Source organism: Triticum aestivum, chromosome 7D (genome assembly GCF_018294505.1).
Source record: "Triticum aestivum cultivar Chinese Spring chromosome 7D, IWGSC CS RefSeq v2.1, whole genome shotgun sequence".
Taxonomy (NCBI): Eukaryota; Viridiplantae; Streptophyta; class Magnoliopsida; order Poales; family Poaceae; genus Triticum; species Triticum aestivum.
The window spans coordinates 68,389,838-68,412,197 of NC_057814.1; the positions used below are offsets into that span (position 1 = coordinate 68,389,838).

The 22,360-nt window shown below is 44.5% G+C and overlaps 2 protein-coding genes across 2 annotated transcripts; one reads left to right on the top strand and one right to left on the bottom strand.

Moving 5' to 3' along the window:
* Nucleotides 1-13,097: 13,097 nt before the first annotated feature.
* LOC123164912 (uncharacterized) lies at nt 13,098-17,344 on the top strand. Its single transcript, XM_044582521.1, has 6 exons — nt 13,098-13,441; nt 13,537-13,592; nt 13,998-14,052; nt 14,149-14,229; nt 14,310-14,555; nt 17,035-17,344. The coding sequence occupies exons 1-5, from the start codon at nt 13,219-13,221 to the stop codon at nt 14,516-14,518; spliced, it is 624 nt and encodes a 207-aa protein (XP_044438456.1). The 5' UTR covers nt 13,098-13,218; the 3' UTR covers nt 14,519-14,555; nt 17,035-17,344.
* Nucleotides 17,345-18,618: 1,274 nt separating this feature from the next.
* On the bottom strand, nt 18,619-21,848 carry LOC123164911 (uncharacterized). The gene is made up of 3 exons (XM_044582520.1): nt 21,367-21,848; nt 19,778-19,906; nt 18,619-19,354 (listed from the first exon to the last, which is right to left on the bottom strand). The coding sequence occupies exons 1-3, from the start codon at nt 21,708-21,710 to the stop codon at nt 18,721-18,723; spliced, it is 1,107 nt and encodes a 368-aa protein (XP_044438455.1). The 5' UTR covers nt 21,711-21,848; the 3' UTR covers nt 18,619-18,720.
* Nucleotides 21,849-22,360: the final 512 nt, after the last annotated feature.

A 22,360-nucleotide genomic window follows, 5' to 3' on the forward strand; every position in this document is an offset into this window, starting at 1 on the left:
CTAGTGACACTCTGTTTGTCTATGTATTCACACATGTACTAAGTTTCCGGTTAATACAATTCTAGCATGAATAATAAACATTTATCATGAAATAAGGAAATAAATAATAACTTTATTATTGCCTCTAGGGCATATTTCCTGCAACTAACTCATTAGTCACATTGTTTGCAAGGCTTATAGTGATGTGCATTACCGAGAGGGCCCATAGATACCTCTCCGATACACAGAGTGACAAATCCTAATCTTGATCTATGCCAACCCGACAAACACTTTCAGAGACACCTATAGAGCATCTTTATAATCACCCAGTTACGTTGTGACGTTTGATAGCACACAAGGTGTTCCTCCAGTATTCGGGAGTTGCATAATCTCATAGTCTGGGGAACATGTATAAGTCATGAAGAAAGCAGTAGCAATGAAACTGAAACGATCATAATGCTAAGCTAACGAATGGGTCTTGTCCATCACATCATTCTCTAATGATGTGATCCCGTTCATCAAATGACAACACATGTCTATGGCTAGGAAACTTAACCATCTTTGATTAACGAGCTAGTCAAGTAGATGCATACTAGGGACACTCTGTCTGTCTATGTATTCACACATGTACTAAGCTTCCGTTTAATACAATTCTAGCATGAATAATAAACATTTATCATGAAATAAGGAAATAAATAATAACTTTATTATTGCCTCTAGGGCATATTTCCTTCAGGACTCCCCTCTCCTGGCGCGCCCTACAGGGCCGGCCGGCCTCCCCCTCCCCTCCTTTATATAAGGGGCCAGGGGCAGCCCTAGAACACACAAGTTTCTCTTAACCGTGTGTGGTGCCCCCCTCCATAGTTACACACCTTGGTCATATCGTCGTAGTGCTTAGGCGAAGCCCTGCGCCGGTAACTTCATCATCACCGTCACCACACCGTCGTGCTGACGGAACTCTCCCTCGTCCTCAACTGGATCAAGAGCCCGAGGGACGTCATCGAGCTGAACGTGTGCTAAACGCGGAGGTGCCGTACGTTCAGTACTTGGATCGGTTGGATCGCGAAGACATTCGACTACATCAACCGTGTGTAGGGTAACGTAGCAGAAAACAAAAAAATTCTGACCTACGCACCAGCCCAGGACCACTATGGAGACTGCATACAAGGTTTGATCTTTTTCGTTACCGACTCGTAGCGCAGCGGGAAGTAGAGTCGATGACGATCGGCGGTGCAGATCCCCGCAGCTAAGATTTACAACCTCCCAACCGCGAGGATGTATACCCTCATCCGCCATACGGATAGCCCTCCGGGAGGCGGTCGAACAGTCCCCTAGACGGTGTCACGGACAGCCCTTCGGGAGGACCTTCGAAACTCGAACGGTCACTCGGACAGCCCTCCGGGAGGACCCACAGAACTCGGACCGTCACTTGGACAGCCCTTCGGGAGGCACTCTCGAACAGCCCCTCAGGGCACTAAGATCGAAACTACGACCTCTCTACAGAGTTGCACACATACGGTGTCAGCTATCCGGCAGGACTTCGCCGTCCAGAACTAGTTCCTGCCGGAACCCAGACAGCCTTTCGGCTCTACGAAACTATTTCGCTGGGAGGGAGAGAAGAAGCCAGATCATTGCAATGGCATGTATGTGAGAAGGGATGATCCTTTAGGCAGCCCCCCTCCACTCCTATTTATAGGCCAAGCCCAAGGGTGGCTTCTCCAAGAAGCCAAGGGGGGAAATACCAAAAAGGCCCTCAAGGTGGCTTCTCCAAGAAGCCAAGCAAAAAGCACTTTCACTATTCATGACGACATTTTCAGCGTCCGTTCGAATTGAAAATATTTATGTGGGCTCAGAACATTTCCAGTACCCACTAAAATAATTTTCAACGCGTTCCGAAACAATTTCGGCTTAGTGATTTTCATCTGCGAAAAGCAAACAAGAATGCGTTTTCACTATTCATGAAGACAATTTTTCGCGTCCACTAAATCCGAAAATATTTCTGTGGGTCTTAGAATAATTCCAGTACCCACTAAAATGATTTTGGATTCGTTCTGAAACAATTTCAGATTAGTGAATTTCATCTGCGAGAAACAGCCAAAGCGGTACCGGCAGCTCCGAAACATTTTCGGTTTTTATTTCTGAAAATTCCAAAAAGTTTCCAGAATGATTCTGGCACCCTCCAAGAATTATCAGGCATGTGCCGAAACCATTTTGACTTAATGGCATACCCCGAAACAACTTTTTCGGTTTCACCGAAACTCATCCGGTGACCTCTCTCTGCGGTACGATTCCGCTGTCCGAAACTTTTCGGTGTCCGAAACTTTTTCGGTGATTTTCTCTCAGACTCCCTGTCTAGTATTCAGCAGATAGATGACCCTTAAGCGTGTGACCCTATAGGTTCGGTGAAGTATAGACATGACCTGGAACCCCTTCCGATCAATGATCAACATCGGAGCCGTGGACACCCATATTGACCCCTATACCCACACGAATGAATATTCGAGTGAACCTCCAGTTGAGGTGAGCTATTCCTGTTGCTTCACGATATATCACAAACACCTGAGGTGAGATTTATTGCATCTCCGTGGGCCAACACTTTGTCCACTATGCAAGTTACCTCGTTACCGGTTTTGTTCTCTTTTCTCGTTTCGTGTTCCGGCATCCCCGTGATCAAATCACAGTGTCTGGCCAGACGATGATGGACACCGTAACACCGAGTGGGCCCGAGTATATCTCTCCATCGTTGGAGGAGCAAATCCCAATCTCGAGCTATCAAGTTACTTAACATACTTTCCCATGAACCCGTAAGCCGCCGTAATAGCCATCCAGTTACGGATGACGTTTAACAAACCCCAAAGTTCATGAAGCAAGCATGAAGAAACTCGATACTCTCATGGTCTAAGGAATTATGCAAACATTAACTATCTCTGTGTTATAAACCATTAACTTGTGACGAATGTATCTCATAGCATAACATCAATTCGGGTCGATTCAACACAAATGTCCTTCCTGACATTGTGCCCTCAAAGTTGCTTGGCATAGACATGCCCATGATTGGGAAAACATAATCATCATGCAACACTTGAGCTAGTCTTAGAGGCACGACTAGGAATATATTTTACCGTTTATTATTCCACACGTGCATATGGGTTCTCCCCAGAGCCTTTATGGATATACGGGCTCGGGAACCACAGCAGTTATAGCATGGAACATAAACATAATTATGAACAGGGAGATAATCAATAACATTTATTATTGCCTCTAGGGCATATCTCCTACAGACTCCCACTTGCACTAGAGACAATAATCTAGCTTATGCTAATGCACTTCACACCTGTGGCACACCGGTGTAAATATGCTTCGCTTGTGGTATAGCCTGATGTCCAACGGATCTGACGACTTCAGTTCCGTGTGTATCTTTGCATGTCCTTGCGTTTTCACAAAATTCATATTTTGTGTGGACTTGGCTTTGTATGTATGTGAATCACAGGTCGAACCTGGATTCCTCAGACTGAGTTATGGAGCAACTACCTGCAGTAGTGTCCCATTGTCAAAAGCCATCTTGGAACTATACTAAGTTCATGAATGAACTATATGATTCAACATCTTCTTTGTCGCTTCTAAAGCATCAACATACTTAGCCCTTGTTATAGAATTCGCCACAGTAACTAGTTTGAACAAATTCCAACTAACTGTGCCACCACATTGTGTGTTACACAAAACCCTTAATTTAAATCGAAAATCGCATGGAGAAAAGATGAAGACTGTATCGGTGTAACATTTTACAACGAACTCTTCATGATCTCTGCTTGCGAGAAAACCATGTCATCAGTACTTACTCTAGTACTCTGTGACATCTTTCACTGTTGTCCCATGATCAGTAATTTGATCACTTTGGTATCCATACTCGCAACACCTTGGGAGTATCGGACATATCTGGTTGTTTTACATAACATGGAATACATGATTAATCCAAACACAAAAGTGTGTGGAATCTGCATCATGTATTTTACTCATCAGTGTTTTGGGACACCGAGTCTTGCAAAAACTCTTTCCATGTGACTTTGGCAAGAATCACTCCTTGGCATTTTAAATGCTAAAAGGTTTTAGCATCTTGTCAATATGTATTCATTGCTTAGCCCCATTAGGTAAATCTATCTCCATAGATCATCATGCCTAATATTGAGGCTATTTAGCCTAAGCACTTCATCGAAAAACTATTTTCAAATGAAGTCCTAATTTGTGTCAAGAAATTTATTTCCAATTACCAATGTGCCAAGCACATAAGGTTTTTAGAAATATTATTACACTCCCACTTACTTTCTTGACTTACAAGCATCTTCGTTACCCATTGATGAAGTCAAAACCCCTTTGACCATTTCATCAAAACACGAAGATTCCAACTCCATTTTGCTCTCTTCTGTCCATTGCTGGAACTCCGAAGTTTGCATACCTACTAGCATCCTCTGGATCGACAAATTACTTTGGACTGTATCATATACAAGTCCTAGCTTTCATTTCCATCAGATGGAAATCCTTTTATCATCCATGTTTCATATCTCATGATTGAAATATGTATTAATTGCTAGTTCAACCCGAACTGACTTTAAGCATCGCTACGATGAAAACAACCTCATCGTAGTCAACTCTTGAACTTGTTATTTCAACAAGTCGAGCTTTATGGATAAAACATTTTTATCCGTATCAGTTTTAAGTTCCATAAATATTTGTTAGACTCTAAGTCTTCCGAAAGGTGTATCAAGGTTTTAATCTTGAATCACTTATATGGAAACTAACTCGGGTTGTATTGGCATTTAGCCAATTCTGGAGTCAGGGCCCATCAACGCTTCCTTGTGTATCGTAGGTATAATGTTGTCTAACAACAATATCTCGTTTGCGCACCTGAGAGGTTTGCACGAGCCTTGCCTACGTGGTTCAGCTGCAAGTTCGACCGAAGTTCATACATTTTATTGTAGAGACTTCCGTATCAGTCGTAGTAGGAAACTCTGGAATTACTTCCAAGGTCTCTTTCCTTTGATCTGATGAAGATACTGTTTATCTCGTCGAGTTGCACTATTCTCCCACTCACCTTTTAGAAAGAACCATTCTCTTTAAAAGCATACCGTTCTTTGTGGCAAACCTATTTGCCTCGGTATAGTGAGGGAGGAATACCCAATGACTTGGGATAACCTACAAAGTAGCACTTGTCTGATTTGGAATAGGTTTGTAACCTTTTACACAAGCCCCATATTCCAAATGTTAAGAAAAGATACAACATGGTTGGGCGTACCATACCATGGCTTCATTTCAACAGACCCGATGTAGCCCTTTTCAGTGTAAAAGCCGCAGTCTCTAAAGCATCACTTTAAAAAGGATAATGGCAAATTTATTTATGTCATCTTTGACCTTACCATGTCATAAATGGTTAGATTACATCTCCACGGACTTTTCACTTGCAGTGGTGTTCCGGGAGGTGCAAGTTATGAAACCCCTTTCACAACTCATCAGACATTCGCTAAACATGTAACTCAAATATTCCTTTGTGCAATCAAATTGCAGAAACATAATTTTCTTGTTACAATAACTTCTACTTCATTTTTGAAAACCTTTCGAATGATTTCAAAAGATCCAGACTTACGTCTCATCAAGTAAATATCCATATATCTACTTGAGTCATTTCTGAAGATAAATAAATCCACCACTAACAACACTTATCGGACTACACACATCAAATGTATGATCACTAATAAGTTTGTTGTTCGTTCCTTATGGCCTGTGAACGGTATTTTAGTCACTTCACTTTTCGGAGGAAAGTTGCAAGTGTCAGATGATTCAAAATCAAAAAGACTTCAAAATCCATCATAATGGAATTTTCCATGCGGGTTTCTCCAATGTGACCAAATGTAGTGCCACACTTGTGTGGTATTCTTTTAATCTTGCGACATTTAGCGTCAGTGGTATGGATGTATCATATTACCCTCAGTATTCATAACATACGTCCCATCTTGGATGGAAGCATGGCCCTTCATGTTATTCATAATACTTAACAACAATTGTTGTTTTTATGAACAACTCTTTTGCAACAAACATTGTGCAATGGGCTAGAGTGTATGAAACTCTAAAATGAATTATGAAAGTAAACCCAGAGGTATTGTATTATTATCAATATTCATAACATACATCTCATTCATAATGAAAGTATGGCCCTTGTGTTATTCATAACATCGAACATAAAAGGTTCTCTTATGAACAACCTTCTTGCAAGATACCTTATGCAATGGGCTAGAGTTTGTAAAACTCTAAATGAATTATGAAAATAAATACAGACGGCAATACACTGATGGAAGGTATAGTAACATTTACTATGTTCCCTGTGTATACCTTAACCTCATTTCTGGCTAGTCTTTTTAGGCCACAGTAGCTCTTACAGTGATTCGCAATTGAATGCAATCGAGCGGGTATCTTTGTGATTAACTCACAATACCCAAGAATTAGTGATTAACATGTTTAACCATAATTCCCAAGAACTATATCTTTGACCAGCCTACTATACATCAAAAACTTGTATGACATTCATACATGAGCTGGATATTCCAGTCATCTTTTTTTCTGCCTTTATACTTCTAACAGTTTAACTTTTAGTATTTCTCCTACTCGCAAAAGAAGCACCCAACTTAAGAGTGGTGTTAGCCCCGGACTTCCTAGGCGTGTAAGTCATACTAACACCCTTTGGACACTTCCTTTCTCTTTAAGTTGTTGTTTTATTCACCTTTCATTATATGACAGGCGTTCTCCTAGATCCCTTTCCCAACAGTCAAATGCATAGTAAACACTTTTACTAATACTTGCAAACAAACATTGCTTTGTTTGTATCTGAAAATAATTTTCAGTTCCATGAATATCATATAACTATCCCAACTTTCGAAGTTTGGGTTTCATGGAAGCAAACATATTGCACTTGACTGAAACGGAATTATAGCTTTTGGATCGAAGGACGAGAGTCACATGATCCATAGCATTAGCGGGAGGATACGGAAAGCATGCGATAGGACAAAGTCCTTCTCGGCACTTTTGAGGACAATCCTCATATTACGTTACCAATCATAAAGTTTTAACCAGATATTTAACAGTTATTCAATTTTAATAGGGAAGGTGGAAACGCGAGCCATTATTCTACAACTATTTTGCAAGAAACACTTAGACAGTGTTCATAATTAATTGCACTGAGAATTAAACATGTTAATTCAACAGTGCGCTCCCACTCAAATCAATATCTCTCAAAATTGATTGTGAGTGATACAAGACCCACATTTCAATTGTTCGCCATTGGTGTAACACCACTGATGATGAAAAATCTCAACCGGTAGGCCAACTTGCCAATCACATCTCTATGTGACTCTTGTTCATCTTTCGATGCGTGTGTTCCGAGCTCATGACGGTCATGCCTGAACGTCAAGACAACCAAGTGATCTCGCTGCGAGGTCTCAACTCACCCGCCTCACACTTCTCTAATCGTTCGTACCCGTGTGACACGGCGCACCCCGAAAAGATAGGTGCCGTGACGGTGCTACACTTGGGAGAACACTAACTACTTGGTATTTTTGTGAGAGATCACCCTAACAAAAAGCGACTACCACGCAATCAAGAAGGGTGCAACATAAGGGATAAACATCTCAGGCAATTCATAATAGCATGATATGGTATAGCCCTTTCTGACGGAGAAGTATTTCATTTCTTCGTCTTCGGCATTCGTGTTGGTGTTCACCTTCGCGAAGATTGCCACCACCTTGTCGATGCACCAGATAATATTGCTATCTCCATAGCGTATAAAATTAATGCATTACTTAAGGTTGACACGCAGGTCATTAAAGTGCAATCATATGGCTCCAGCCATCATGCCGAACCATGACACGCAGGTCATGTTAATCAAATTACATCATATAGTCATCTCATACATAATCGAATTAGTATGAGCACTGCTATACCACATCACATGCACATCCTGCAAAACCAAGTTAGACACCTCTAATCGGTTTATGCAAAATTTTATTTTACGTGGCTTCTAAGGTTTTGACTTAAACCGCAGCTACCAACGTTTTATCATCAAGTATGATTATTCAAGTTGCTAGATTAACATCTCGGGGTGTATGAAACACGAGATAATTAAATCTCGAGCCCCATACTAAACTTCGTCATACGCATGACCCCCGTGCAGATAATATCTGCAATGCCCTTTCATCTGCGAATTTCATCTTTCTTTTGACTACGGCAGAACCCAAAGAACTGATAGCACTTCCATGATCAATCAGGATCACGGATTGCCAGAACTTTGTCAAATTCCACCATGCTGTCTCGAGATTGAGCAAACGCAAATTCTAGGGAAGCAACAAGAACGTCGGGTAACAGATTTCATCTGTCACCCGCATAAATAATTTTCAGCAATAGATCTCATCTACTACCTAATTATATTATGCAATACCCATACATCTCCATGTATTCTAGATCGAAACCTGCATCTACGCATAGCACGGCTCTTGATGCCACTGTAGGGTAACGTAGCAGAAAACAAAAAATTCTGACCTACGCACCAGCCCAGGACCACTATGGAGACTGCATACAAGGTTTGATCTTTTTCGTTACCGACTCGTAGCGCAGCGGGAAGTAGAGTCGATGACGATCGGCGGTGCAGATCCCCGCAGCTAGGATTTACAACCTCCCAACCGCGAGGATGTATACCCTCATCCGCCATACGGACAGCCCTCCGGGAGGCGGTCGAACAGTCCCCCGGACGGTGTCACGGACAGCCCTTCGGGAGGACCTTCGAAACTCGAACGGTCACTCGGACAGCCCTCCGGGAGGACCCACAGAACTCGGACCGTCACTTGGACAGCCCTTCGGGAGGCACTCTCGAACAGCCCCTCAGGGCACTAAGATCGAAACTACGACCTCTCTACAGAGTTGCACACATACGGTGTCAGCTATCCGGCAGGGCTTCGCCGTCCAGAACTAGTTCCTGCCGGAACCCAGACAGCCTTTCGGCTCTACGAAACTATTTCGCTGGGAGGGAGAGAAGAAGCCAGATCATTGCAATGGCATGTATGTGAGAAGGGATGATCCTTTAGGCAGCCCCCTCCACCCCTATTTATAGGCCAAGCCCAAGGGTGGCTTCTCCAAGAAGCCAAGGGGGGAAATACCAAAAAGGCCCTCAAGGTGGCTTCTCCAAGAAGCCAAGCAAAAAGCACTTTCACTATTCATGACGACATTTTTCAGCGTCCGTTCGAATTGAAAATATTTATGTGGGCTCAGAACATTTCCAGTACCCACTAAAATAATTTTCAACGCGTTCCGAAACAATTTCGGTTTAGTGATTTTCATCTGCGAAAAGCAAACAAGAATGCGTTTTCACTATTCATGAAGACAATTTTTCGCGTCCACTAAATCCGAAAATATTTCTGTGGGTCTTAGAATAATTCCAGTACCCACTAAAATGATTTTGGATTCGTTCTGAAACAATTTCAGATTAGTGAATTTCATCTGCGAAAAACAGCCAAAGCGGTACCGGCAGCTCCGAAACATTTTCGGTTTTTATTTCTGAAAATTCCAAAAAGTTTCCAGAATGATTCTGGCACCCTCCAAGAATTATCAGGCATGTGCCGAAACCATTTTGACTTAATGGCATACCCCGAAACAACTTTTTCGGTTTCACCGAAACTCATCCGGTGACCTCTCTCTGCGGTACGATTCCGCTGTCCGAAACTTTTCGGTGTCCGAAACTTTTTCGGTGATTTTCTCTCAGACTCCCTGTCTAGTATTCAGCAGATAGATGACCCTTAAGCGTGTGACCCTATAGGTTCGGTGAAGTATAGACATGACCTGGAACCCCTTCCGATCAATGATCAACATCGGAGCCGTGGACACCCATATTGACCCCTATACCCACACGAATGAATATTCGAGTGAACCTCCAGTTGAGGTGAGCTATTCCTGTTGCTTCACGATATATCACAAACACCTGAGGTGAGATTTATTGCATCCCCGTGGGCCAACACTTTGTCCACTATGCAAGTTACCTCGTTACCGGTTTTGTTCTCTTTTCTCGTTTCGTGTTCCGGCATCCCCGTGATCAAATCACAAGTGTCTGGCCAGACGATGATGGACACCGTAACACCGAGTGGGCCCGAGTATATCTCTCCATCGTCGGAGGAGCAAATCCCAATCTCGAGCTATCAAGTTACTTAACATACTTTCCCATGAACCCGTAAGCCGCCGTAATAGCCATCCAGTTACGGATGACGTTTAACAAACCCCAAAGTTCATGAAGCAAGCATGAAGAAACTCGATACTCTCATGGTCTAAGGAATTATGCAAACATTAACTATCTCTGTGTTATAAACCATTAACTTGTGACGAATGTATCTCATAGCATAACATCAATTCGGGTCGATTCAACACAAATGTCCTTCCTGACATTGTGCCCTCAAAGTTGCTTGGCATAGACATGCCCATGATTGGGAAAACATAATCATCATGCAACACTTGAGCTAGTCTTAGAGGCACGACTAGGAATATATTTTACCGTTTATTATTCCACACGTGCATATGGGTTCTCCCCAGAGCCTTTATGGATATACGGGCTCGGGAACCACAGCAGTTATAGCATGGAACATAAACATAATTATGAACAGGGAGATAATCAATAACATTTATTATTGCCTCTAGGGCATATCTCCTACACCGTGTTACTAAACGCTTCCACTTTCGGTCTACGAGGGTACGTGGACACACTCTCCCTGCTCGTTTCTATGCATCTCCTAGATAGATCTTGCGTGATCGTAGGTAAACTTTTTGAAATACTGCGTTCCCCAACCGCTTGAATGTCTCATCAAGGTCTACCTCTAGTGGTTGAGAATCGCATTCGTTGTGATATCTCAAGGAGAATATGACGAGCCTTCATGGTGTTGGTGTGTCTTCGAGGTAATACCCACCCCTCCGACGGTGACTAACTTCCCTCCAAGGAAGTGAACATGGGATACATCCTCGTCTTCAGAGTTTAAGTTATCCCTAACTCTACCTCCATACCTGTGGTTACTTTGGTCGACTGACCCTGCACTTGCTATGTCTATTGTGTTGTTTAGTTTCTACATATTGTTGTTGTCTTCCTTGCTTGTAACTTGACTCGCCTTAGCAATTGTTAGGCTCGCATTTTATATCCCGCACTTGCCTAAAATTGCTACTAAGTAATTAATTTTTGTAATTGTACCTACTCCACACCCGTACCAGTCAGCGGGTCATGCCCTACTTCGGGCACCGACCACCCAGTGGTGGCTGGTATCTCCCTAATGCCTCTGCGCACTTAGAGGTCCAAGACCCCAGGCACCCGGATAACTTGCTGAGACCATTTCAACCTCGATAAAACCCTCCCTTTAGGAGGCATTTTTTTGGGAAGGCAATATGTGTATGAGTGAAATGAGTTTCCCAACTCCCTAATCTCAGCAACCCCTCTTAATAATACATTTTCTCCCATAACTCAAATCAATCGAAAAATTTCCCGAGCTGCTGAAGAACACTGTCTTTTGTCCTTTTTGAATAGGGGGTCACTGGAGTTCGTAGACACACACAAGATTCCAATGTCCTAAGATAAACTTGACAACCGACATTAGATATCGCTAATCCTATTATTATCAAAACCAAAAAAGTAATTGGATGACAATGCACTTTCACGGGGCCTTAAGTACCCCGGTCGATACACATGGTTTGGAACGAATTAGTGTTCCATCAATATAAGGTTCGGACAATCATTTTACGATGAAGAAACCGTGCACTGACACCCCCCGCTCTTTGTTGCCACTATCATCCTCATTTATAGCCATCATAATGACCATCATGCAAGGACACCATTGCTCGCGTTGAAGCAGTCTTGGCTCCCAACAGCACGACCGTGGCGAGCCCACACGTGTCCGTGTGGTGATCCCCAGGAACACTGTGGCGCCCTCCCCCTCCTCTCTAGTACATGTTTGTCCAAATGCACAAGCGCCTATTTCTTCTCTGAAATTGTGCAATGACTTGTCGATTCATTGATTTTTTGCGTGAATTAAGACGTGGGAAGTGCAATTGTGCAAATGTCAAGCTCGAGATCGCTCATCTGGGACTTTTATGACTCCCCGCCAAAGAAGGAAGAATGGGAGGAGGGATACAATGTTTTTTCTTACTATTCATTGCACGCCCGCCACATCATCAGTGTAAGCACCGAAGTTGCGGGTTTGAAGTTTAATAATTTTAGAAAACCAATTCATTGCGCGCCTGCCACATCATCAGTCCTGTGTTGTCTACACTTGGCGTGCCAAAACGGTTGCTGATTTCGTACAATTTAGTAGGTCTCAACAGTGCAACGCATCACGACCGTGGCAACCCAATATATCAATTAAATAATATGCTATAGTGCAACCTAGTTTTCCTTTTTGCAAATTAGTCTATTTCGCGGATGGTGAATAGAAGCGCCCGAGGCCGAGAGAAAGGGTTGTGGTTGGTTGTCGCATCTCGACGATGCCACAGCAAGTGCGCACGGAGGCAGTGCGTCGTTGCTGGTGTAGGCGTAGCGGAGAGTTGACGGGTTCATGTGTTTTTTTTTTTGCATTTGGATACCACTACGGCGCGACATTTGTATCGCGCGATGCTGTCAGCTGATGCATCACACCCCTTTTCTCATATCTTGCACAAGAGCGGGCATGAGTTAAAAATCCGACAACACATAGGGTGTTATGTGGATGACCACATGACGAACATGCGCGCTTTATATACTCTCTTTCATTTTTGACCGCCGATGAGATTAGGCAGCATCCAAACTCGAGACAGGTACGCCATGACCGGACGCGGCGCCGTTGGCGAGGGCTCGACAGAGGCGGGGACGACATGACATCACTGTCGGAGGAGAGAGGTTAGGCATGGGGAGGAGAGGGCCGAGGAGGAAGAAAAAAAACACATAAGGTGGAGGTTGAAGATAAGGAGAGGCAAGGTGGGGAGAAGAGAGTCCAAGAGAAACCGGAGGTTAAAGATGAAGGGAACCCAACTGCCCGAGACTGTTCAGTAGCCGGGCCCAATTAAATCACCGGGCGATTCCCCAAACACGCGGATTTGAAACCCTAAAACACCCCAACGCAAATCGAACTCGCCTCGCTTTTACTTTTTCGCCAAAAGAAAAGAAAAGCTCGCTCCGCCTTCGCCGCCGCCTAAATCGAGACCATGGACAGTGCCGCCTCCGTCGCGGGAGCCCCCCCCGCGGTGCCGCCCGCGGTGCTGTGCGCCGCCGAGGAGGCCCTGGCGGCCACCGAGTCCGTGGGGGACCAACTCGCCGAGATGCTCGCCGCGGCGGCCGAGGACCCCGACGCCGTCGCCGAGCTCCCGCCCCTGCAACGGGCGCGCGCCTTCCTCGCCGTAGCCCACGCCGCGACCTCCCTCTTCTCAGGCACGGGCTCGCGCCTCCTCGTTCCGCCGTATAGCTCGCGCATACATCCTTCTCTTCTGAATAATAAAGGTCGTTATTTTTCGTGGCTTTTGCAGTGCGGCTGAGGTGTTCGGGGATTAATCCGGATGAGCACCCTATAAAGAAGGAGTTCGTAAGTTTCTCTTTGAACACACATGTGATGCTTCCCTGTATTGTTTGGTAGTTGACACGCAGAAGTATGTTACCGTGTTTGCCGAATATAGATAGATTTTGCCTGTCAGAACAGATCTGGCAGGGCTTGTGACTTTCACCTCTGACTGTTTAGTGGGATGCTGTCATGTTGGTATCTCTTCATCTGTTGTTGGAGCACAGAGTTACTACTTATAGGGAGGAAGTTTTGGACATGAGAAAGTTTTGATACATGTGTTTTTGGGTGGCGGATTCTGTGACATGAGAATTAGATCATGACTTTCCTTTTGTCTTTTGATGCCAAGCAAGTTGGAGATTTCCTTTTCTTTTTGTGTGCTCAAGCAAGATGTTTCATTCGTAGTAAGAGCTCCCCTTCTTTCTTTTGCAGGAGAGGTTAAGCCTGTGGCAGGAGAAGTTAAATCGATTGAACGAATGGGACAAGGGTACTTGACTTATTCACTCTTGCTGCGTGCTTGGCTTACAAATTGATATTCAGTAAGATTATAAAAACCGATAACAACTTGGATTCTGAATTGCAGCACCACTGCGCCCTTCCACCACCGTGAATACGCAAGCGGCTGCAAGGTTCATTGGTCGTTCGTTGTCCCATTTGACAGATGGTATATAACTGCTTGTTGAATTTGTATGGTCTCGTCTCTGTATGGTATGGAGTTGTGGTTCTGATTCTTATTACTTTCAGACCAGAAGAGGGGCATGCAGGCAATCAGTAAAGGGGAAGGGGCGGGCTGGTCTGGGAGGAAGAGGAAGTCACAGCCACTGCCAGAGAGGAAGTCTGTTCGTGCTGCTGCGGAAGAGTTCCTTGCGAAGGCTTCTCAGGAGCTCATTGGGTATAATGGTAGCGGGGTGAAGGGCCCTGTTAGAACTGTTTTTGATGAAGACGAGGACTAGATTGATGTGTTGGTCTTATCTCTTGTGCAGCTCTCAGGTATTTATTACTGCTTTTGTGCGTTCAGAACCTCACTAAGTATTTATTGCTGCTGAACAATGTCTGTCAATGTTTGATGCAAGTCCTTTCTCCGGGTATTACCACGGTAGACTTAGTACTATGCAGTGGCCTGAATGTTCTAAGGCTGCCACCCCCTAAAGGAAAACTTTTCTTTCCATATGTTTTTATAATTCATTCTTACACTGTAAATTTGACCTCAAATAAATCACATGTAACAAATCCTTATTAATAAGGAATGGCGTCTTGGTAGTACCAAAGTAAACAGAGCAGTTCCTCAATGAAAAACTATGCAAAGATGCCAAAGTGACATCTCGGAGGCACTGGAAGGATTTGCTCGGAAGTAACGGACAAATGCCGAAACGGCTCGGAAGTGCCAGGGAAAACTTATCATAGCTAACAGAGAAGGTTTCAAACTTCAAAGGAAACTTTGATTGGCAGTACCAGAACAAGATGCACGGCAGTTCCAGTGCTGTGGAAAATTGGATTTGCTCTCTGGGTAAACTAACTCCTGAAGGATTGATAGTGACGGCTAGAAAAACACGGTGGTACTAGGGCTTTTGAAAAACGAGGAGTTGAGTGGCTTGAGTTGATTGTTTCAGGGCTTAGGCTTAGGATTTTCTTGGAGTTCAGACGAAATTACATTTGCTTGTACCCCTCTTGATAGTACGACCTCCCTACACTCTGAATCTTGGAATCACCAAAAATCTATAAATTTCATTGTAAAATCTCGGAACCACCTTCCGCCGACTCACCGCTAATTCCATTCATATAAACTGCCAAAGCTCATCTAAGCTAATACATGAGTAATTCAAAATTGATCCCGTTTCTTGTGATTTTGTGCCGTAGCGTGCTGCAAGGCTGTCCTCGGCCTAGTGCGGTGAATGATTTGTCCAATCATTCACGGATCTCCGGTGGCGGATTTCGTGTCACTCAACCAACTCTTGCTGACTATCATAATCTCACTCGTACCACCAGTCAAGACTCAACTAAGGTAGTATGTGGCTTTTGAGTAAACTAAGGTAGTATGTGGCTTTCTGGTGCGTTGTCTGATCATCAACGACTCTTCGGCAACAGGTTTCGCGTCACTCAATAACTCATGTTGTCTCCCACCAGTGATCTCATTCGTATCAGCTACCAAAACTCATTAACCTTACAATGTCCCAGAGTAAACCAAATTGGACCTTGTTTCTTTGTGGTTCGTGGCGTCCCTGTACAGTATTAGCTTATGAAAACTTTGGGACAATGTCGACGGGTCTTGGGAGGCCTGGGTGCTGTGGATTTCTCAGTTATGAATGTTTACTGAGTAGATGGTTGTCGAAAATTGATAATTAAGAGGGCCTCTGGCAGGAGCTCATTAGGAATAAATATTCAAGTAAGTAAATTTGTCAGTGTAAACTGAAGCCTGTACATTTCATTTCTGGTATGGTCTTATGAAAGTAAAAGATACATTTTTAGAAAAATTGGTATGAACATGGGACTAGATTCTGGGAAGATGTATGGCTGGGTACCATCAGCTTAGCTGAGAATTACAGACTTCATAATCTGTGCAGCAATAGAAATGTAAAAGTTTCTAAAGTTTTTGCTGATGGATGGACTAGCTTTAGTTTAGAAGAGTGATTTGGGGAGGGTTGGCTAGCCTGTGGGATCAAATGAAGAGTGATTGTGCTGGAGTGAAGCTCACAAATGCAATGGACAGATGCGTATGGACACTGACCAAAGCTGGCAAATTTACGGTGAAGTCGATGTACAATGCTATTAAGGCTAGACAAGTCCCACGCCCTTTTAGGAAACTTCGGTTCATTTAGATTCCGTATTAAAAAGTTGGGAAGTGTTCTTGTGGCTGGTTAGTAGGAAAATTATTTTGACAAAGGATGTTCTGTTACATAGAGGATGGAAGGGTAGTCGTGGCCTCGTGGGTGTATGTTTTGCAGACAGCTGGATGAGGGGATTGACCATTTGTTCTTTCCTTTCCCGGTAGCGAGGCGTGTTTGGTATGTGATGAAATGTGCTCTTATTAACCTCAGAAAGTGATTCCCGACTCGTTTGCTGGTCTAGCCGCGTGGATACAAAGGTTTCCTGTTAGTCGTCGTAAAGATGTGATTGCCTGCGGTGTTGCCGCGGTACCATGGGGCATCTGGAAAACATTGGTTGAATTATTATTGGTTTGGATACAAAGCTTTCCTGTTAGCCGCGTGGATACAAAGCTTTCCTGTTAGTCGTTGTAAAGATGTGATTGCCTGTGGTGTTGCCGTGGTACCATGGGGCATCTGGAAAATATTGGTTGAATTATTATTGGTCTGGATACAAAGCTTTCCTGTTAGCCGTGTGGATACAAAGCTTTCCTGTTAGCCGCGTGGAACATTGCATGCTTCGAAGGAGCGCTGCCTTGAGATCCTACAGCTGTTGCCTTTTTAGTATCTCACACATTGGTTGAATTAATTGTTGGTCTGGATTGCAGGAAACAGGAGCTCGGAAAATTCGTCGCAGCGGCGTGCGAGGTCTTCTGGCCAATGATTTCTTCAGCGTGAAGCGCGGCTGGCCTCCTGACATTCTCAGCATCGGAGACAGTTAAAAGAAAAGCTGTTGTGAGGACAAGTCTCGTTAGCTGTATGTAGCGTTGAACATATGTATTTTTAGAGGTTGCTGTTGCTCGTTCGTTTTGAGATGTTTGGAAGAATAATTTACCCCTGTGCGGGTTTTGTGTGGTAGAGACACTTTTGTTACTCGATCTGAGGTTTTGAAGCCTGTTTGTGCTGTGGCCGGTAAAACTTACTCTGAGATTCTCATTGGGTGTGTTTGGTAGCCTGCACCAAATTTTGCCCCTTGCATATGTGACTGGGTTGGGTTTGCTGAGTGAATACACGGACTAAAAACCATGTTGTGTACATAGTTTGTTTGCCTGTATCCTCCACAGCCTGGCTGTGAAGAAACGCATGCACAGTATTTGGTTGCATGTTTGTTCTAGGCAGATGCAGAGTGTTGTATTTGGTTACATGCAACACATGATGTCTGAATACCTTCTTTTAAAGTGGTGAAAAGTGGTGAGGTAAAACAGAGTCTGAGCATGCATAGCAAATTGCCTCCTCGTGTTTATTGTATGATAGGACAGAGGAAGTAGGGTATATAGAATGAAACTAGTGTAAAAAACGCTTGAATGGAGGAGGTATTATATAGCCATGATATATCTTCATATTTTATACATCATCTTATCAACCGAACAAATTTGTTGGTTTCCTTGTATTTTTGTCTATGGTTCAAGGGGTCTTCAGTTGCTTCTGTGTCTCCGTGTATGTGCCGTATTTGCTCCATTTTCATTTCCCATTGCATTCATTTTCATATTTGTTTTCGGGGGCTCCTATATTCATTTTTTGCTCTCACAAAAAATATAAAAACAATTGTAGTAGCAACCGTTTCCGTTCCATTTCCATCCCTGGTGGCAGCCAAATGCTAGTGCCGTGGGTCGAAGGACACGCATGATCACCCACCTATCACGGTTCCTGTCTAAATATATTTTTCGATGTTCGATGTTCGATGTGTGTTCCATTCTACTCTACGGCCTCTTCTGAACCGAGCCTGCAGCTTGCGCGTGTCGAGTCGCTGCAAACGAGAAAAGGTTGACATCTCTTGTACTCCCTCCGTTTCTAAATATATTTTTAAAAGATTCAACGACAAACTACACTATATATATACATATTTTAGAGTGTAGATTCACTTTTTTTGCTCCGTATATAGTCCATAAAAGACTTATATTTTGAAACTGAGGGAGTAGTTAGTACGTGTTATGCTTACGTGATGTTCCCGTTTTGATGCCCCGTTTCTGTATCATCGTTGACAGTCTAGTCAGCCTACACTTGGGAATGAATACCTGTTGGTGATACCTCCGGGAAATGTCGTTCAAGTATACACAACCCATCATCTAATCTAAGAAAATGGTTGAGACGCTGTCATGTACTCCCGGAGTATATAAGATGTTTTTGTAAGCTAAATTGAATTACAAAAACATCTTATACTTTAGTGCAGAGATAGTAGTAGATCAGAACTAGGCACACCCAAATGATATTTTCCGACGGTGATGATGGGTTAATAATACATACCGAAACCTGAATAATCCGGCTGTTCTTTACATAGTCACGCCTCGATTGGTTCACGCGTCTCCGTGTTGGCCATGGGAGGAAGGGTGGCCGAACATTGGGTCGAACGGGAACGGCAGGTGCGCGTCCAGGTCGTGCTGGTGCAGGTACATCGAGTAGTCGAAGCCGGCCCGGTCCGAGGCGGTCGCCGCCGACACGACCTCGGCGAGCTCCGGCGACTCGTGCGCCCCGCGCGTGCAGTGCGCGAAGTAGCCCGGCCCGGCCGACGTCGTTGCGGCCGGCGAGGAGAAAGTCGCCGGGGCGAAGCAGCCCCCTCCCTGCAGGAGCCGCTGGCCGCCGCTCTCCGCCGGGGAGTAGCCCGCTGCTCCTGCCGCGGCGTAGGCAAACGAGAAGGCTGTGGTGCCGTCGCCATGGAAGCAGGGCGGCGGCGGCGGCAGGCCGTCGGTCTCCACCTTGAGGCCGTTCCTGAAATTCTCGAGCAGCTGCATGTCCGGGTCCTGCAACGCCGGTGGTGACCGTTGGACGTCGGGAGGAGGGGGAGGCGCGGCGGCGCGGCGCTGCGCCTGGAGGCAGGTGTGCGCTCCCTGGTACGTGACGTCGAACACGGCGAGGTCGGCGTCGGAGCGCTGCACCTGCCTCGTGGCGGCGCACCCCTGCGCGTTGCGGTACGTGCACCGGTAGTAGCCCCTGCATGCGCGGCATATCCCCACCATCGTCGTCTCAGTCAGTGTCACAAAATAGAAGCTGGTCGATTTTGCATATATATATTTTCTAAATATTTTTTTGGCATACTCTTTTTCCTATCTAATAGTATAATTTTACGTGAGATTTATTTTATTTGATACTATGTTTATTACCATCGACAAAGTTGCAATATCCCCGTCCAAGAATTCATCCACTTAACTTGCCAATTAATCCCTACTCATAGGGTCATCGAGTAGCCGGTAAAAGAATAAATCGTCCAATTAATTGATCAACTTGTTGATTAACCCCTACTCACCAGCTAACAAAACATCTACCAGTTAATGATTTCCTCAACAATGTGCAGTATTATGAAATTATACGGAAGCTAACTATTTACATGGTTTTCGTAAAATAAATGTCACAAACCTTGGGAATTTGGCGCCGAGGATGTCCTTCTGGCCGTACTTCCTCCAGCTGAATCCGTCGTCCGGCGTGTACTCCAGATTTGCGTCGTCGGGTATTCTGAACTTTTCGGTCCATCTTGGCAGCCCCTTCCTGTGTCATACCCAGGACCATGCAAGTTCTTTTAGACTAATTCAAATGCTAACGAATGCCCAAGTGCTGGATACACGTATGGTCATGGTAGATCGATGCATTTCTCTTTGACCAAAATTCCAAAACCCCACTTTCTGCCATTACTCTACGTCGCTTTCTAGTTTCCCCGTTCAATCGGTAGGGTACCTTTCAGACAAAAACCTCCATATCTGAGAACCGAATAGTTATCGAAGTATCCAATTAAAAAACATTTGAGAAATTTATAAGAGGATTGAAATCTTTCATACGAACAACTGATAAACATTGGGCCCTTAAAAAAAAAAGATAAACATTTGGACTGGATTTAGTTTCTTCTATGTTGGCTTTATATATGTTTCCTGGCGATGACATCTCGACGGGGAACAAAAAAGGCCAATAACTTCCATTAGATATCTCCGCTCTTTAATTCTTGCTGGAACCACTACTGTTTTTATTTGTCAATTTGGCTATGCCATAATGATGTGGTTTTCGATTGAAAGGTTAGCTAACTCTATTATGCAGGTGTTATTCTCTTGTAGTACAACTTGTCAATGTCATTGTCTATGCTACAACTATCGTAGCATGAGGTGTTGATGAACCATAGCGCGAAGAGATTGGAAGAGCTCAACGGCAGCAAGTTGATACCCCTGTCTTGTCGGGATGGCGAGCATAAATGCAACTAGTTGCCCAGTGTCTTATTGAATCATGCTCCAGCCAATTCATGGAAACGTCTGAGCTGATGGAGAAGGGTGGTCAATATATTTCAACATCTCTAACACCGTGTTACTTCTTTGGGGTGGCTTGTCGCAATTTTGACCATGTTACTCGTTTGGTTGATGGTGCCATAGCGAAACAGTGTAATATAATCTTATAGGATGTGAGAGTAATAAATCTATTCCATCCGATCCATTTTGTATCAAATCAGCAACAATTAACATGGATCCGAGGGAGTATCATATTTGAGACCAAAACATGCAAATATTTTGAGCATGGATTTGAAGCATCGGTATGCGAAAATAAAAAGAATTCAGAGACACAAATACGTGAGCGTTTTCACTACCATACTGGCTACTATAGCTGGCTAGCTCGACATTTCCGTAGGTACGTAGAAAAAGTGCGCCGTCCTAAATTTGAAATCATAAACGCACATATGGCCCTGTTTGGTTCATAAGTCTTAGGACTTTTTTAGTCTCAACTTATAAGTCCCAAGTCCCTAAAAGTCCCTATCTGTTTGGTTCCTAGGACTTATAAGTCCTTATAAGACCATATTACAACTATAAATCCCTATAAGACTCTCCTTAAGAGTCTTATTTCATAAGTCCCAAATGCTCATTTAAGTCCTTATAAGTTCTTCCTGTTTGATTTAGATGGAACTTATAGGGACTTTTTTAAGTCCCTAAACCAATAAGTCTCTGGAAACAAAACACCCTCGTAGTACGCACCTTCTCTTGCAGACGCCTTGGCCTTGGCGCTCCTGCGCCTGCGCCGCGTCCCTGCCGGCCATGCCGGCGCCGCCCTCGTTGGCGGACCGCGGCGAGTCCCCGCCGGCCGCCTCGATGGCCTTAGCGACGGCGATCGCCTTCCTGAACGTGCACAGCAGCTGCTCCGCCACGCCCCGGCAGCACTCGGCCGCCGGCCCCTGCCCGAGCAGCTGCCCCTCGTCGTCGGCCGGCGGCAGCTCGCCGAGGAGCCGCCTCGCCTGCTCCTCGCCGTCGGCCAGGATGCTCAGGAGCAGATGCATGCTATTGCCGTCCCCTCCTCCTCCTCCGCCTCCACCGTCCTCCATGGCTAGCTAGCTTGCCGGCAATGGCAGGTCGGCGGGAAGTACGAGGAGTGCAAGGAAGGAGCACGGCGAGTTCGAGTTCGAAGAAACCGAGGAGAAAAGTAGAGGAGAGGAGACGAGATCTGACGGTAGATCGACGATGATGTGGTGGCCACAGGCCATTCGATTGCATATATATGCTGAGCTGAACTGCTGATGCACTTCCGGTCCTAAAGTTTGACCGAGCGAAACCGAGTTTTTTCAGGTTGACTAGTCTCTGGTCCTCATACTTATCATCATCGTACTGCAGCGAGAAGGCTGGGAGGAAATTGCTAGGTCCACTCGGCACAGCCAATAGGGAAAAGAATTTCTCACCCGAAAAGCTTATTGGCATATAACAGTATATAGCATCACCTTTGTTAGTGGAGTGTAAAATTCCAGGATTGTCTCTTGTACTTAGTGTGGACATTCTGCTAGTTTGTTGGTAAGGCGGATATATCCGCTACTCTAAACCGAAATTTGTCGTTGCGTGTTTTTTTTTCTCTTCTTAAATATGAATTTGCTCAGAAATAGCCCGGGAATCGTCGTCGCAAGGGGAGCAGGGGAAACCATGAAAATGACATTTCTCCGCTGGACGGCCAGGGGAGCCTTCCTTAAAAGTAGCATACCGATAG

Coding starts and splice junctions, on each gene's coding strand:
- LOC123164912 (XM_044582521.1), top strand. CDS start 13,219: ATGGACAGTGCCGCCTCCGTCGCGGGAGCCCCCCCCGCGGTGCCGCCC. Junction 13,442..13,536: donor CGCGACCTCCCTCTTCTCAG/GCACGGGCTCGC, acceptor TGGCTTTTGCAG/TGCGGCTGAGGTGTTCGGGG. Junction 14,230..14,309: donor GTTGTCCCATTTGACAGATG/GTATATAACTGC, acceptor TATTACTTTCAG/ACCAGAAGAGGGGCATGCAG.
- LOC123164911 (XM_044582520.1), bottom strand. CDS start 21,710: ATGGAGGACGGTGGAGGCGGAGGAGGAGGAGGGGACGGCAATAGCATG. Junction 19,907..21,366: donor CAAGGCGTCTGCAAGAGAAG/GTGCGTACTACG, acceptor GGTATGACACAG/GAAGGGGCTGCCAAGATGGA. Junction 19,355..19,777: donor CTCGGCGCCAAATTCCCAAG/GTTTGTGACATT, acceptor CCGCGCATGCAG/GGGCTACTACCGGTGCACGT.